Source organism: Rhineura floridana, chromosome 16 (genome assembly GCF_030035675.1).
Source record: "Rhineura floridana isolate rRhiFlo1 chromosome 16, rRhiFlo1.hap2, whole genome shotgun sequence".
Lineage (NCBI taxonomy): Eukaryota > Metazoa > Chordata > Lepidosauria > Squamata > Rhineuridae > Rhineura > Rhineura floridana.
Genome location: NC_084495.1, coordinates 10,806,105 through 10,821,430, shown reverse-complemented (window position 1 = coordinate 10,821,430; position 15,326 = coordinate 10,806,105). Strand labels below are relative to the sequence as shown.

General features: G+C 43.2%; 1 protein-coding gene across 9 annotated transcripts in view; it reads left to right on the top strand.

The window, feature by feature from the left end:
- Positions 1-14,378, top strand: part of PAK3 (p21 (RAC1) activated kinase 3) — a 238,464-nt gene extending 224,086 nt beyond the window's left edge. For all 9 annotated transcript variants that reach the window (XM_061598595.1, XM_061598594.1, XM_061598589.1 and 6 more), the window contains 3 exons: positions 8,328-8,524; positions 9,956-10,093; positions 12,332-14,378. In XM_061598595.1, coding sequence (XP_061454579.1) covers positions 8,328-8,524; positions 9,956-10,093; positions 12,332-12,421 — 425 coding nt within the window. In that variant the 3' untranslated portion in view covers positions 12,422-14,378. The remainder of the gene's footprint in view (positions 1-8,327; positions 8,525-9,955; positions 10,094-12,331) is intronic.
- The last annotated feature ends 948 nt before the right edge of the window (positions 14,379-15,326 follow it).

Sequence of the window (15,326 nt, the reverse complement as noted above, 5' to 3'; positions counted from 1 at the left end):
AGAAATGGTGGCAGTTTGGGCAGCTAAGGGAGCTTCAGTTGTGCATAACTCTCCATCTCTACATAATTATTCTTGTTTATCCACTTACGTAGGTGATCATCTTCCACCACTAATAATTTGGGAGAACAACTAGCAGCGTCAACTTCCAAGGTACAATGTAGGTGTGGGGAACCTTTGCCTCAGCCCCGAAATGTTGCTGAACTACAACTCCCATCATTCCTGTCCATTGGCCATGCTTTCTGGGGCTGATGGGAGTTGTAATTCAGCAACAACTGGGGGACCAAAGGTTCCCCATGCCTAGTGCAACTGAAAGATAAGCATAGTGGAAGTGTAAAGGTGAATACAAGATTATTTTATTTATTGCATTTGTTTTCCCACCCTTGCTCCAAGGAGCTCAAAGCAGTAAAGATCTCCCTCCCCATTTTATGTTTACAAAAGTCCTGTGAGGTAGGCTTGGCTAAAGAGTTAGGCTAAGAGTTTGGCCGAAGATCACCCAGTGAGCTTCATAGCTGAGCAGCAATCTAAACTGTGGTTTGCAGAGCTTGGAAAAGTTACTTTTTTGAACTACAGCTCCCATCAGCCTAATCCAGTGGCCATGTTGCCTAGGGCTGATGGGAGTTGTAGTTCAAAAAAGTAACTTTTCCAAGCTCTGGGTTTGAGACTATATCTGTTACAATACACTGGTTTTCAGAGCCAGGGGAGTGCATTACAGGAGAGGGGGCAGACTTCAGAGTTGATAGATTGGTATTATTTCTCAACTTTGGAACCTTGGAACATAGGAATATGCTTCATATCGAATCAGATCATTGGTCTATCTACCTCGGTAATGTCTGTGATGACTGGCAGCTGTTCTCCAGGGTTTCAGCGGGGCACATTCCCCGGAGAGGCCACAGATTTAACCCGGGACCTTCTCATGCAAATCAGATGCTCTACTACTGGGCTCCGGTCCTTCCCCAAATCCTTGAAATCTGCCAGCCAAAGCCAGAAACAGAACAGTGACACAGGCAGGCTTTTGTACAGTTAAAATTAAGGATCAGAGCACTTCAGCCCAGAAATCTGGTTTCGGAACCAGAAGGTGTCTCCCAGTCCTTTCGCACACAAATCCACTCCTGCCTGTCCATCAGCTTTCTTCATTTCAGCAGCCGTCCCCCAAAGAAGAAACATTTTTGTTGTTGCTGTTCTTAAAGGACTGGAAGCCTGATGGTATTGCTCATTGACTGCAAATCACCCTGAGACCTACCAGCAGATCCTGTCCCGCCTTGTGCACTCTCCTGAATTACATAATGCAGGGGTTCCCAAACGTTTCAGCCATGAAACACTTGAAAATTGCTGAGGGCTTTGGCGGACCACTTAATGATTTTTTTGTTTGTTGTACCAATTGTAATGTGCTGTGCTCGATACTGTATGATTTTTAATTGTATTTAATTGTTTTTATTTCTTATATATATGTTGTTAATATTAATAATAGCAATAATATTATTATAACATTAATATTACTACTAATAATATTAATAATATTAATATTGTTGCAATTTTGAATTCTATAAAATTCAAATTACAATTTAATAAAATGCAAAAGAAGCCATAAAAATACATTTGAAAAATACAATATGAATAAATAATGCTCTGGAGGTGCTGCCTCCCATCCTCAACCACAAATCCACAGACATGCTGTGGACCACCAGAATGAAGCCTGCAGAGCACTGGTGGTCCACAGACCAGTTTAAGAACCCCTGACATAGTGAAATGTGGTTACTGTAGAGAACATGGGCAGAAAGAAGAGGAAAGAATAAATATTAATCGACCTAATGAGGAAGAAGTCTGTAAGGCAGTGATAGGCACATCATGATCACCTACAGTTAATCAACAATGGAGGTAGAGAGGCTATAAATAGAGAGTGGCTTTTGTGTTGGGACTGGAGATATTCCTAAAAAAGTATTGTTCTTGCTTGTTTTCTTATTTCTTATTTGGAATTGCTTTTTAATATGTTTTTTTCAAAAACCTTTTTTCCTAAACAATATGTTTTTAAACCCTTTTTATTTAAGATGTTTTTAAACCTTTTTTATGTTTTTAAAGTTGTTTTGTTTCAATGTATTTTAAGGTCTGTTTTTATGATGTTTTAAAGTGTTTTTAGTGCTTTTGTTTGCCGCCCTGAGCTCCTAATGGAAGAAGGGCAGGATATAAATCAAATCAAATCAATCAATCAATCAATTTATATCCTGTCCTCCTCCCAGAAGGAGCCCAGGGCAGCAAACAAAATACTAAAAGCACTTTAAAACTTCTTAAAAACAAAAGACTTTAAAACATATTAAAGCAAAACATCTTTAAAATATCTTTAAAAAACAACTTTAAAAACATATTTAAAAGGAATTCTAGCACAGAAGCAGTCTGGGATAAGGTCTCTACTTAAAAGGCTTGTTGAAGGAGGAAGGTCTTCAATAGGCACCAGAAAGGGAATTCCAAAGGGTAGGTGCCACAACACTAAAGGTCCGCTTCCTATGTTGTACGGAATGAACCTCCTGATAAGATGGTATCTGTGTTGAAGAATTTTTGGGTTCTTTGGACTGGGGGTCCTTGAAGAAATTTGAAGACACAGGCTGGAAGCAAAAAGGTAGGCCTTTATTCTTTACCAGCATACGCAGGGTCAGCCTCCCTGAGAGTCTGGAGGGGGCTGCAGTAAAGCACAGTTTGCATGGATCTTTTATACAGTACTAAGTACACATGTGACATTAGTTTACCAGTCCCACAAGTTCCTTCCCACATAACATAACAGTTCTCCTCTTTGCAATTTTTCCAAACCAATCAGAAAACATTAGGTAATTCTACATGAACACGTGTACAGGTAATTTGTCAGTGTTTTAATATACTTCTGATTCCAATATTCTGTCTGTCTTATTAATATCACCATTGTCCTGCTGTCTCCCATGACTACTGCTTTTTCAGGCCAGTTGAAACCAGTTACTACCATACTCTACATTCTGCTATTGTGAGCGGGCTTTCAAGTACACCCGGTACTTTCTATTACCATTGTTCCTGATTGGCCAGGCTGACCCAGGTATACCAGGAGATATTACAACATGTTCCCTAATGATACCAGGCTGGGTTTGGCTCGCTCAACTTAGGGTGACTGGAAGTTCATGAGCACCACAGTTTTATTAGTTCGCTATAGGGGTTCTTATTTCTTATATTTTCTTAGAAATCCCATTCCTACTTAAAGAAACTGCATAACTATAGATAAGGATTATGATTATAGTTCTGGACTATGACTGAAGACCATACATTTAAGGAAAGGCACTGGGTGATTCTGAGCCAGCCACTATCTCTCAGCCTCAGAAGAACACAAAGGCAAACCACCTTAAAATACCTTTTTACCATGAAAACCCACTTACAGAGTTTGCATTCTATTAAATGAAACACACCAGATCATTTTAAAACTCAAAGTTTCTCTCATTACTATTTGATAATGTTACAAAGTTTTTCCGCTAGTCGGTGCCATTGTACTAGAACAAGAATAAAATATGTGTATAATTTGCCAACTAATAATTACTTTCCCAGGATCAAACAGTTTAAAAATCAGTCATAGATTACATGCTCATTTGTTTCCAAACAATATACTTATTAATTAAAATCAGTCACACACAGGCCTATTTTGGCAAAAGCAGGGGTTCAAAGTGAGGTGAACTTGACCATTGCCTGCTCTCCAGGCCATACTCACAGGCCTGCATTTCTCTGTGAGACTGGATCTTTGGGGTCTTCAAACGGCCTATGGCTCCCCTGCCTCGTTCCTTGTGATTTTCTTATTTTTCATAAACATATACCTTCCGATATCTATGATTAGATGTGTGGATATATATAAAAATCCTCCATTATCTGCAGGAGGCCCTCACCTGCAGAGAGCAGTGATTGACTGGGTAAATAAGTGGTAAGATAATCTTTCAGGTATCCTGGTCCCAAGCTGCGTAGGGCTTTGTACACCAAAACTTGAACTCAGCCTGGTAGCCAATGGGCAGCCAGTGCCACTTTTCTTGATGATTTCCTTATATTGCCATTCAAGAAAAAAAATAATAGAAGGGGGAAAAGATCACCTTGACTAGGAAGGGGTATGTGAGTGCGTCTGTGAAGATAATCATGACTGCTAGCCTGCATTGCCAAGCTTCCAGTTGGGTCCACTGAGCATCAAAGCCCAACACAGCATCAGCTATCCGGGCCCAGGGCTGATGCAACAACTTACAGTGTTGAATTGGAGCTGGGATGCAACTCCATTGCCAGCTGCACTCCTCTGCCTCACTGTGGCCCTTTGTAACTCCTGAAGGGCATACGTGCCTCGCCACAGTCCTCCTGGGGGTTGCAGGAGGTGGCCAGTGGCTGTTTTGCTTTTTGGACAGTGGCAGTTTTGTGGTGGTAGTGGGGACTGTTTACCTGCGTAGCTATGTCACCGTCCATATCTTTTATGTAGCAGTATCCATGTGCATAACGCTAGAACTCGTGCACATCCAATAAAGCTGAATGTTGGAAGATTTAGGGCAGACAACAAAAACGACATCTTCGTGCAGTGCATGGTTAAACTATGGAATTCACTCCCGCAACAGGCAGTGGTGGCTACCACCAACTTGGATGGCTTTAAAAGAGGCTTAGACAAATTCATGGAGGCTAAGACTATCAAGGCTACTAGCCATATTGGCTACTGTCTGCATCTACAGTCGGAGACAGTATGCTTCTGAATGCTAGTTGCTGGAAAGCACAGGAGGGGAGAGTGCTGTTGTGCTCACATCCTTCTTGTAGACATCTGGTTGGCCACTGTGAAAACAGGATGTTGGACAAATGGACCACTGGCCTGATCCAGCAGGCTCATCTTATGTTCATGTGCATAGTGCATAAGCGGAAAGATCCCTGCTACGAAGAACTTGCAGTCTAAATTTGAAGGAACTGCTGAAGGAGGGGTCCAAGGCAGCCAAGAATGAATGTGAGCAAATGGAAGTTAGCACATGCTTTCCATTTAACTGGGGATATTTATTTCAGGTCACATCCACGCCACACATTTAAAGCGCATGGCTTCCCCCAAGTGATGCTTGGAAGTGTATTTTGTTAAGGGTACTGGGAATTGTAGCTCTGTGAGGGGTACACAAGAGTTCCCAGGATTCTTTGGGAGAAGCCATGTGCTTCAAGTGTGCATTACATTTGCTTTAAATGTGCAGTGTGGATGTGACTTCAGTCATGCTTTGGGGCTGAGTCAAAGGCTTTGTGAAAAAGGTCAGCCTAAGTAGGGACTGGACAGGATTGAGAGGGAGTGAATAACAATGGATGGATCACCCTATTTCCATGGGTGGTATTCAATGCTAGTCCTACTCAGGGTAGACCCATTGAAAGTTAAAAACATGGTTAACTTAGGTTCATTAATTTCAATGGATCTACTCTGAGTAAGATTTAGCTGAATGCAACTCCATGTCAGTTTTGCTCCGCCCAAAGTTTTGTGCATAAAAGTGCACAAAAATTGCATTTAAATTTTACACATCTTGTTTGCATCATTCCTCTAAATGTACTTTTTTATGCTTTACAATGTATTTCCCCATACAGTGTGTTGTTTTGTATGCCGTTCCCTCATAAAGTACGCATTTGAAGAGTGCACCAACTGATTGACAGCTGCATTGCTGATGCACATGCAAGTCTGGGAACTGGCAAATTAGGCTGACTTGCCTGAAAATGCAGAATGAATGGTTTTGCCCTCCATCTCTAGCTGTCAGTGCACTTATCATGGGAGTGATAAGTGGGGGTGTCTTATGCTTGGCTGGTGCTCATTTTTCTCATTAAAAACTGTAATGGAGGGACTTCTCCAAAACATTGTTGCAGTCAGATGTCTCCTATGACATCCTGTGTCTTAGAACTGTTTTATTAGCTGCTCCTTTTAATTCCTTTTCCTCCTCCATTTTTTTCTTTTCTCTTCTCCACATGATAATTTTCAAACAATTTGTCAGCTCTGCTGCTGCTGTCTGAATCCTCATGAATTTGGGTTTAGGGCTTTCTTTTTGTATTTGGCCCAAGAGACTCGGCATCAGACTTCATCTGAGCCCTAATGACTGAGGTTTACAGTAGGAAAGCATTTAAGACTTACGGTCTGTATGCAGTCCTGTTTGGAGTTAACCCTTTGAAATTAATGAGATGACTAACATAACGTCCCTTCCTTTCAACGAGCCTACTTCAGGTAGGATTCACACTGGATTCAACCCTATATGTCTTGGATATGCGTAAAAATGTAAGAAGAGCCCTGCTGGAAACAGGTTCAGAGGAGGGCAAGAAGGATGATCAGGGGACTGGAAACCAAGCCCTATGAGGAGAGACTGAAAGAACTGGGCATGTTTAGCCTGGAGAAGAGAAGACTGAGATATGATAGCACTCTTCAAGTACTTGAAAGGTTGTCACAGAGAGGAGGGCCAGGATTTCTTCTCAATCATCCCAGAGTGCAGGACATGGAATAATGGGCTCAAGTTACAGGAAGACAAATTTTGGCTGAACAACAGGAAAAACTTCCCAACTGTTAGAGCTGTACAACAATGGAACTGATTACCTAGGGAAGTGGTGGGCTCTCCAACACTGGAGGCCTTCAAGGATGCTTTAAGTTGGATTCCTGCATTGAGCAGGGAGCTGGACTCGATGGCCTTATAGGCCCCTTCCAACTCTACTATTCTATGATTTTATGATCAGACTGTGGAAAGTGGGATAGTGGAGAAGCATCCTATTTCCCAGGATGGCCAGCCAGACCTTAACAGAAAGCTCACAAGAAGAGAAGGAAGGCATAGGCCCCCTGTACCATTGGTCCTGAGCAGCTCATTTCAAGTTTCACACTGCCTTTTAAAGTGGACCTTTTATGTAGCTGTCCTGGCTATTCGCCGTATATAGCCTTCTCCTTGGGGAACTGGTTTAATCCATTGCTAAAGCCATGGAAGCCTGTGGTCATCAGCACATCTTGTGGCAGCAAATTCTATAGATTAGTTAAATGCCACATGAGGAAGTTCTTTCTCAGGTTTGTCCTGAATCTCCTGCCAATCAGGTTCATGGGTTACTCTGAGGTTTAGTATTGTTCTCTGTCCGTTCTCCCCCATGCCACCTCTACTGCTCTACTGCAGTTAATGGCATCCAAACTGGCATTTCCTATGCTGTGAAGGTGGCACTTTGCTGATTTGTACCCAGGTTGTAATGAGATAGTTGTAGTAACAGCCTTTGTTGTCTTTTCGGTACCTACTGAAGACCTTCCTCAACAACCTTGTAAGATCCTCCCTGGTTTGCGTCTGTATTAGAACCATTCTTAGATGGTTTAATTGTCTTATCAGTTGTGCATTCGCTACCCTGGACTCCTTTGAGAGGAAGGGCAGGATATAAACTGAATTAATAATGACTGCAGCAACACTCAGTCATATTAGTATGTAGCCATTTGTTTTCCTGATTTTATCCTGAGATGCATGTGGCACGATGAAGCTGAAATTAAGCAGCTTTAAGGGTCCTTCCATTTGAATGGGGGAGACTTAAGCATGTGCTTAACTGTTCCGTTTGACATCCAGTTAGGCTTTCAAGTGTGAAAATGGGGCCATAGCACAATGGCAAAGCACACCCGTGTTATACGCAAAAAGACCCAGTTTCATCTCCAGGAAGGCACCAGACCTTTCCTCATGGGCTACTTTGAAAGGGGGTGGGGCCACGTATCTGTCAGTCACCTGATGTCACCATGATGTCGGATGATTTCAAACTGTGGGCAAAGGAAGCGGGGTTTGCAGCAGTCACTGATCAGATGAGTATGGTTGTGGATGCGGGGAGGGATGGGAAGGACAACAGCTCACTGGTAGAGCATCTGCTTTGGGTGCAGAAGGCCCCAGGTTCAATCCCAGCTGGCATCTCCAGATAGGACTGGGGGAGACCCCTCTTGAAACCTGGGAGAGCTGCTGTCAGTCAGTGTAGGCAGTACTGAGCTAGATGGACCAATGTTCTCACTCGGTGTAAGGCAGCTTCCTATGTTTCCAAAATGTTCTTGTGGGCAAATTTGGCCCTGCCAAGCTTAATTTGGCCCTCGGCACAGAACTTCCCCTCCGCTTGATTCGATATAACACACCTTGCTGTCCTTAATTTTCTCTGTGTTGCTCCCTGATTATCTTTGTTTTGGTATCCTAGTGCACATGTTGTCTTTGCTTTATTGTTCTAGTGTTTTTCTCTCTCTGTTCTCCAGTTTCTCAAGGTTTGCATTCTTCCCTCATTGCCCCAACTTCCCCCAGCTCTTTTGCTTGCTTCTTTTGCTGGCTTTGTACCATATCTCCAGCCTGCTGTCTTTACTTTTCCTGCAGCCGACTTTGGCTTCTGTGCCCAGATCACCCCTGAGCAGAGTAAGCGGAGCACAATGGTGGGCACCCCCTACTGGATGGCGCCGGAAGTGGTCACGAGGAAAGCATATGGCCCCAAAGTGGACATCTGGTCTTTAGGGATCATGGCAATAGAAATGGTGGAAGGAGAACCTCCGTATCTGAATGAAAATCCTCTCAGGGTAAGAACAAACGTCCCATACTCTTTCTCTCTCTCTCTTTTTTAAAGCCATCCCTGTACACTGTATTGGAACTCACACAAGTCTCACAAGTTGATTGCACATTGGATACATACCAGGTCCTGGGTGAGTGCCAGTGAAGCAAGGAGGCCTTCTTGGTGGCATCACCTCATTTGTGGAATGTTCTCCTCAAGGAGTCTGGCAGCCCAGTTCCATCACATTTCAGTTTCATTGGCTCTCAATCATAGGTCTGTCCCATCCCATTTTATGTGGATTTTTTTTTTAAAGAATGCACAAAACATTTGCACTTAAATTGTACAAATTTTGTATGCACGGTTATGTAAAATACAAATTTTCCTGTGCATTCTTCCATAAAATACACATTTTATATCCATTTTTAAAATGTAATAGATTGTTGCGCGCCACCCCAATCTCCAAGTGGTGCAAGATTTCCAGGGGTTCCTGCACTTATCCAGGGTTTGCTTTACTTGGAAAGAAAGCCAGCAGAGACTGTGGTGTCTTTGTGAGATACGGTTTATTTATACACATACACAACCTGAGCCTAAGATAGAGGGGTTCAAAACATTGACAGTCCAATAGATCTTGCCTCTCCATCAGGCTTGTAGGGAGGCACCCCAAAGCCAAGGTGCACAGAGCAGACCTCTCTGTGAGTCTCTATAGTTCCCAGATTCTCTAGAAACACAAGCTTTTCTTGACTCCAGGATGAGGGGAAGAGGGCCTCTTCCCTGAAAAGAGTTCCAATTGCTCCCTTTGGATATGCAGATTGATCATTCAATAAGTCCATTAATTCATAGGCTGATGTGGCTAAACTATTAGATTAGCAAAGGAAACTAGTCTGACCAGTAGAGCAGGTTTCTTGCTTACATATCCCAACTTCAGATACAAGATCACAGGTTTGAAGGGGACCCAAAGAAATAATCTATCTCATTCCTCAATCCCATAATATGTTAGGGCTGTGCTCCAGATCCAGCTTTTTCCTGGGTCAGGTCGGCCCACCCAGAGTCATCTGGGGCTGTTAACAGGCAGGGTGGTTGGGCAGGGGGAGGAGAAGAGGCAGGAAGCCTCTGCAGGGTCTGCTTCGCCAGCACATTTCCTGCAGGCAATGCCCTTGCAAAGCAGCACCCGGCAGGATTGAACATGGTGTCCTGGGTCTCCTTCCCTCCATATATATATATGTGCGTATGTGTGTGTGTGTCTGTATTAGAAAGGTGTATTTTTGATCCCTTTCTGGTTGATTTTGTTAGTTTTATATTGCTCATCTCTTTTTATTGATTGCATTTTGTTTTTATGTGGTTGTAAAAGAAACTGTTTCTTTTTTTAAGATGGGATAAAAATGCTCAAATAAAGAACTAAAAGGAGAAGCTAGAGAAGCTAGGTCAAAAACTCAATGCATGTGACCATTTTATCTTTTAGGCCTTGTATTTGATAGCTACAAATGGAACACCAGAACTCCAGAATCCCGAGAGACTCTCTGCTGTTTTCCGAGACTTTTTGAATCGCTGTCTTGAGATGGATGTTGACAGGCGAGGGTCTGCAAAAGAACTCTTGCAGGTAAAGTGTTAAGGATCGGAGAGGGCATTTAAGGACACATTCTGTTTTGAGGGAGGAGTTGTCTTCTGTTCCATATTGAAATGGTGAAATCATTTGGGGAACAGTGGATGATGTGCAGGTTCCCACATCAGCTATGGATCCACTCTGGAGGTGCTTTGCTGACCCGGGGCCTTCCCATGATCTCTGCTCCTCCCATATGCCACACCCATATTCCATACATTACAGGAGTGTTGTGGGGATGCAACCAAAACGATGGGATTTGCTCCCACAAGGTGTCATGATGGCCACCAACTTGGGTGGCTTTATAATGAATGAATGGGATGAATGAATGGAGGGTAAGGCTATCAGTGGATACCAGCCACAATTACTATGTTCTACCTCCACTGTTGGAGGCAGTATGCCTCAGTCTGAATACCAGCTGCTGGGAATCACAAGTGGTGAGAGCTCTGATGCACTCAGGTCCTGCTTGTGGGCTTCCCAAAGGCATCTGGTTGGTCACTGTGAAAGCAGGAAGCTAGACTAGATGGACCTTGATCTGATCCAGCAGGGCTGTTCTTAATGTTCTGAAGTAGTTTCCATGACCTTGGGCTAGCGTAAGAGTTTAGGTTATTGGTGACACCGAGTGCTGATTCACACGTATCACTTGGTTGCTCTGCACTTGTTTACAGGACAATTGGGCAGCATCACATCGCTCTTTATATCCCATAACACTCCTACATGCGGCATGGTGAAATTATGACACGTGTAAGCCCAGATTCCATGGTCGGTTCCCAGATTTTATCTGTGGTGATCATCCATGCAATCCGACCATTCACGTGTGGATTTTATGTTTGCCCACATTATTCAAAGATTACACTCACACATGAACATCCAGTGGCTTTGGAAACACAATAGGCACAACAGGTGGGCAGAGAGGAACATAATATTTTCACTCCGCATCAAGGATGTGGGAACAATTGGCTAAGTGTATTGCCTGATTTGGCCTCCAGTAACTTGAATGTGGTAGCTGATGCCACTATGTACATTGGGTGATAAGAAAGTTCTGCTTGTTGTGTTGGATTTGTAGTACTTTATTAACACATTCATTGATGTGGCAGTTATCATTGATGTATAATGCATGTGCGGACAATGCCTGGTGGGGTAGGATCTTTCTGAACAAGTGAAATCCACAAATGATCGCAAGGGAAATATCACGTATTCTAACAGTGAACTCGGGTGCTTCCAGAATTGTAGCCAAAATCGAACCACTCAAAAACAAGAGGGAAGTATCAGTATGCTTGGGATGAATTGTTTTAATTGTTTTTATACATGAAATGATTGTAATTGCTTTTATATATTAAATTACTTTTATATATTAAATTATATAGTAAATTGTGTGTGTGTGTGTACACACACACACACACACACACCCTACCTTTTTACTCTTAAATCACTTCAAGATATTTCATGGGAAATAAATAAAATCCTATGTTTGCAGAGGAAGGGAGGGGGGAGTAAATTTAAAAGCCATGAGGACACCAATCCTCCCTCCCAACATCCACTCCAAAGAGCCCAATGAGGTCTGAGCAGGCTCAGAAATGATGACATATTGTGACAATTGTGGGGGGATTAACATGATGGGCAGGGGGAGGAGTGGAATGTCCTGCTTGGAAAGAATTACTGACTAGAACTCTGAACAGGAGCACTTCTCTTTGGAGGGAGGATTAGGGATGGACAAATCTGTCAAGGTTGGTTACTCTGTTTCTCATTTTTCAAATCTTAGGTTCAGTTCTCCACATTTCCACACAACATGATTATCAAAATCTTGATAAACATTTGTCAGAATTTCAATGCAAATTTCTCCTAATATACACATTTTGTAAGCAGTTTTTTAAACTTACACATCTCTGCCATCAATTTCCCCTAATACAATGCATTTTTGTATGTTATTTTCACTGATACGTATATTTTAGGGCATACTTTTCCCCAATATACACATTTTTGTACAAAGTGTTTAGCCAGAGATCTGGATCACAAAATTCGGAGGTGTGCAAATTTCAAAGGATAATTCCGTTCTGGCTTGCGTATTGCTTTGGGAAGTGTGAATTCGTTCTTATCTCATAAAAATGCAAACAAAATCAAATTTCTCCTCCATCCATAGGGAGGATACACTGCAATATTCTGTTGCCGGTCCTACTTAATTATCTGTCCACCCATCTTTCAATACATGACAAATAACCATTTTCTTCTTCCTTTTAGCATCCGTTTTTAAAACTGGCCAAGCCACTCTCCAGCCTGACTCCCTTGATCATTGCAGCAAAGGAGGCTATAAAGAACAGTAGCCGCTAGCATTTTGAATCGCACTTGCCTGTTACTTTGCGGCAGGACTGAACAAGAACTATGTCGAGCCTTGGACTCTTCTGCTGGAGGAAAGGCAGGTGGAAATCAACAGTCACAGTCCACGGGGGAAGGAGGCAGTGGTCTTCTGCTCCTTTTCCCCAGAAGAGAAACCTATCGCGTGTCTTCTTCCCACTCTTCAATTCTTTAATTTATTTCTAAGGTCAACGGGAGCCTGCCAGGCAGAGGCAGGACCGGAAGCCCCTTTGCTCTTTAGGCTATGTCCGGAGCACCGATGGCACAGCATGGATACTCTCTGCACTCACCTGGACAGGAATGGCGGCCCAACCAGCTTTCCACCCCCTTTTTAATTTTCTTCTTAGTCTTTTCTGTTTGGTTTTGAAACTGAATTTGAGTCCTCTTTCACTCTGGCTGTTTGAAGGACCCAGACAGTTTGCTAAGCACCAGTCTGTTCGCTTGTCATGAGATGAGAAAGATCACAAGGAAGCTTGCTTTATTTAACCAAAAAAAAAGAAAGAAAAAGAGTGAGAGAGAAAGAAAGAGAGAGAAATTAATAATCAATCAAGGAGCAGATCAATCACAGCATCCTTCTTTGAGAATTTATGTTTTGAAATACAGAATACAGATAGCAATTACATTCCTGGGCAGCCTGGCGACAATGTCATGAATATTGGTGCTTTTGTGTTGGTGAGTCTTTCCCTCCTCCCAAATAAACAAACAAAAATTAGAAACATAAAAACCACGTTCTAACTGAGTCTGTATAAGGCAACAGCTGTGAGTACATGGCAACAGAACCCATCCTGCCTGGTGACCATTCTCTTCTCCATAATGCTGAGCATCTTATTTCCATTGAACTGGAGCTGAAGGCAACTCAATGTCCCCAATGTAAGGCCCCCATCTGCACTATATAATTAAAGCAGTATTATACCACTTTAAATAGTTATGGCTTCCCCTAAAGAATCCTGAGAACTGTTGTTTGTTAAGGGTGCTGAGAGTTATTAGGAAACCCCTATTCCCATCACAGAGATACAATTTCCAGAGTGGTTTAACAATCAGTCCCTCTTCCTAGGGAATCCTGGGAACTGTACCTCTGTGAGGGCAACAGGGTTCTCCTAACTTTCAGGACTCCTTACAGGATTCTTTGGGAGAAGCCATGAAAGTTGAAAGTGGTACACCACTGCTTTGAAAGTATAGTGCCGATGGGGCCTAAGATTCCTGAAGCCTTGGTGCTAAGAGCCCCTTTGATTTCAGGATAGCATCTTAAGGCAGTGAGCTATAATCAGCCATCACATTCATCCATAATGGTCTTGCCTTTGGGAAGGGAACCTCATGCAACATTCGTGTAACTGAATCGAGGAGAGGGATGTAGAACATGTGGCCCTGCAGATGTTTTTGGACTACAGCTCTCGTCATCCATGACTGTTGGCCGTGTTCATCACAATGGCTGTGTAGCTGAAGGGAGTGGGAGTGCCACAACCTCTAGACGGGCTGCAGGTTCTCCATCCCTGATTTAGGAGAAATCCAGTTTCAGCACCATGCTCCTTGTGATGCAGTTAATGGACTTTGTCCTTTCCCCTAGCAAACTGAAAACACCCTTACTGCAATCCCAGTGAACACAGGGTCTGGAAAGAGAGTGGTGATATGGAGTCTGAGGAATCCCATCAGTCTGTTGTGTTACTGTAGGAGTTGGCCTTCTGGACATTGCTTCCTGTGCAACATGGGAAACAGAACTGAAGAGGGCTGGTTAAGGATCAAAGAGAACAGAAAATGCAGTGATATATACCTTGATGGGAGGTTTTCTCTCTCCTCCTTCCCCTCAAGCCTGTTGTGAACTTTGACCCATAATGCAAAACATTGAATCTGGAATCTCTGAACTTTGTATTGCTGAAGCCTAGCAATGATTGTGAATATTTGTTAAAGGAGCAAACTAGCTTTGATTAAACCATATGTGTGGCTGTTTTGCATCCAACCTGAGTTGAAAAATCTAGTTCTCTTTTCTATAGGGAAAACAAAACAAAAATAGCCTAGTTCGGAATCCTTATTGCTGGAATCTCCAGTTATCGTACTGCCCTTTCTTCCTACTCCCCTGGCTTTTAAGAGGAGCTCCATCTGCAGAAATTAGCAATTAATCACTGTTCTTATCTCTGTGCTGTGAAAGGCTTCACCTCCTGATTTCTGTATATCAACCTGCATTTAAAAGTACAGGAGAAACCCAGGGTGTTTTTTCTTCTGTCAATTGGTAGTCCGCCTTGCTGTTAGAAGCAACTTGCTGGGTGCAGTGGAGCTGCTTATGCTAGCTTCCCAGCAGGTGGGTTGCAGTTGCTTCCAGGGTGAGGTGAGGTGGTGGGGAGGATGGTGCGGTGCAAACACACTGACAGAGCCAGTCTGCCCCTCTTGCTGGTATGTTTGCACCTCCACATGACCTCTCCTCTCCCTCCAGGCAAGCAACAGCGCCCCATAGGGGTAGCTGGTGGCTCTGTGACATTGGGCAGTGGAATCCACTCCGGGCTTTAGTCAAGGAGCTGTCCAAGGTGCTGAAGCTCCTTGAAAGTTTGGACTTAAACTTGGAGCAGATTCTACTGTTCCACTGGCATGGAGCCATCAGCCGCCACTGGTGGCCCACCTCCTGGGAAACTAGTGTAGCAGCTATGCCCCACAAGCTGATTTTGCTTGCTGCTGTTGGCAGTGCTAAGCCTGTTTTTACAGGGGCTGGGAGGTTGCTGGTAGTCCAAGAGAGGAGAAGGAAGAGGGCAATGGGTTTTAATTTTTGGTCTTTATTGATCCTTTCCAGAGACAGGAACAGTCATCATTTTTGATGTCGCATCTTCCCAGTTGTCCCATTTATTTATTTATTGCATTTGTATACTGCCCCATAGCCAAAGCTCTCTGGGCGGTT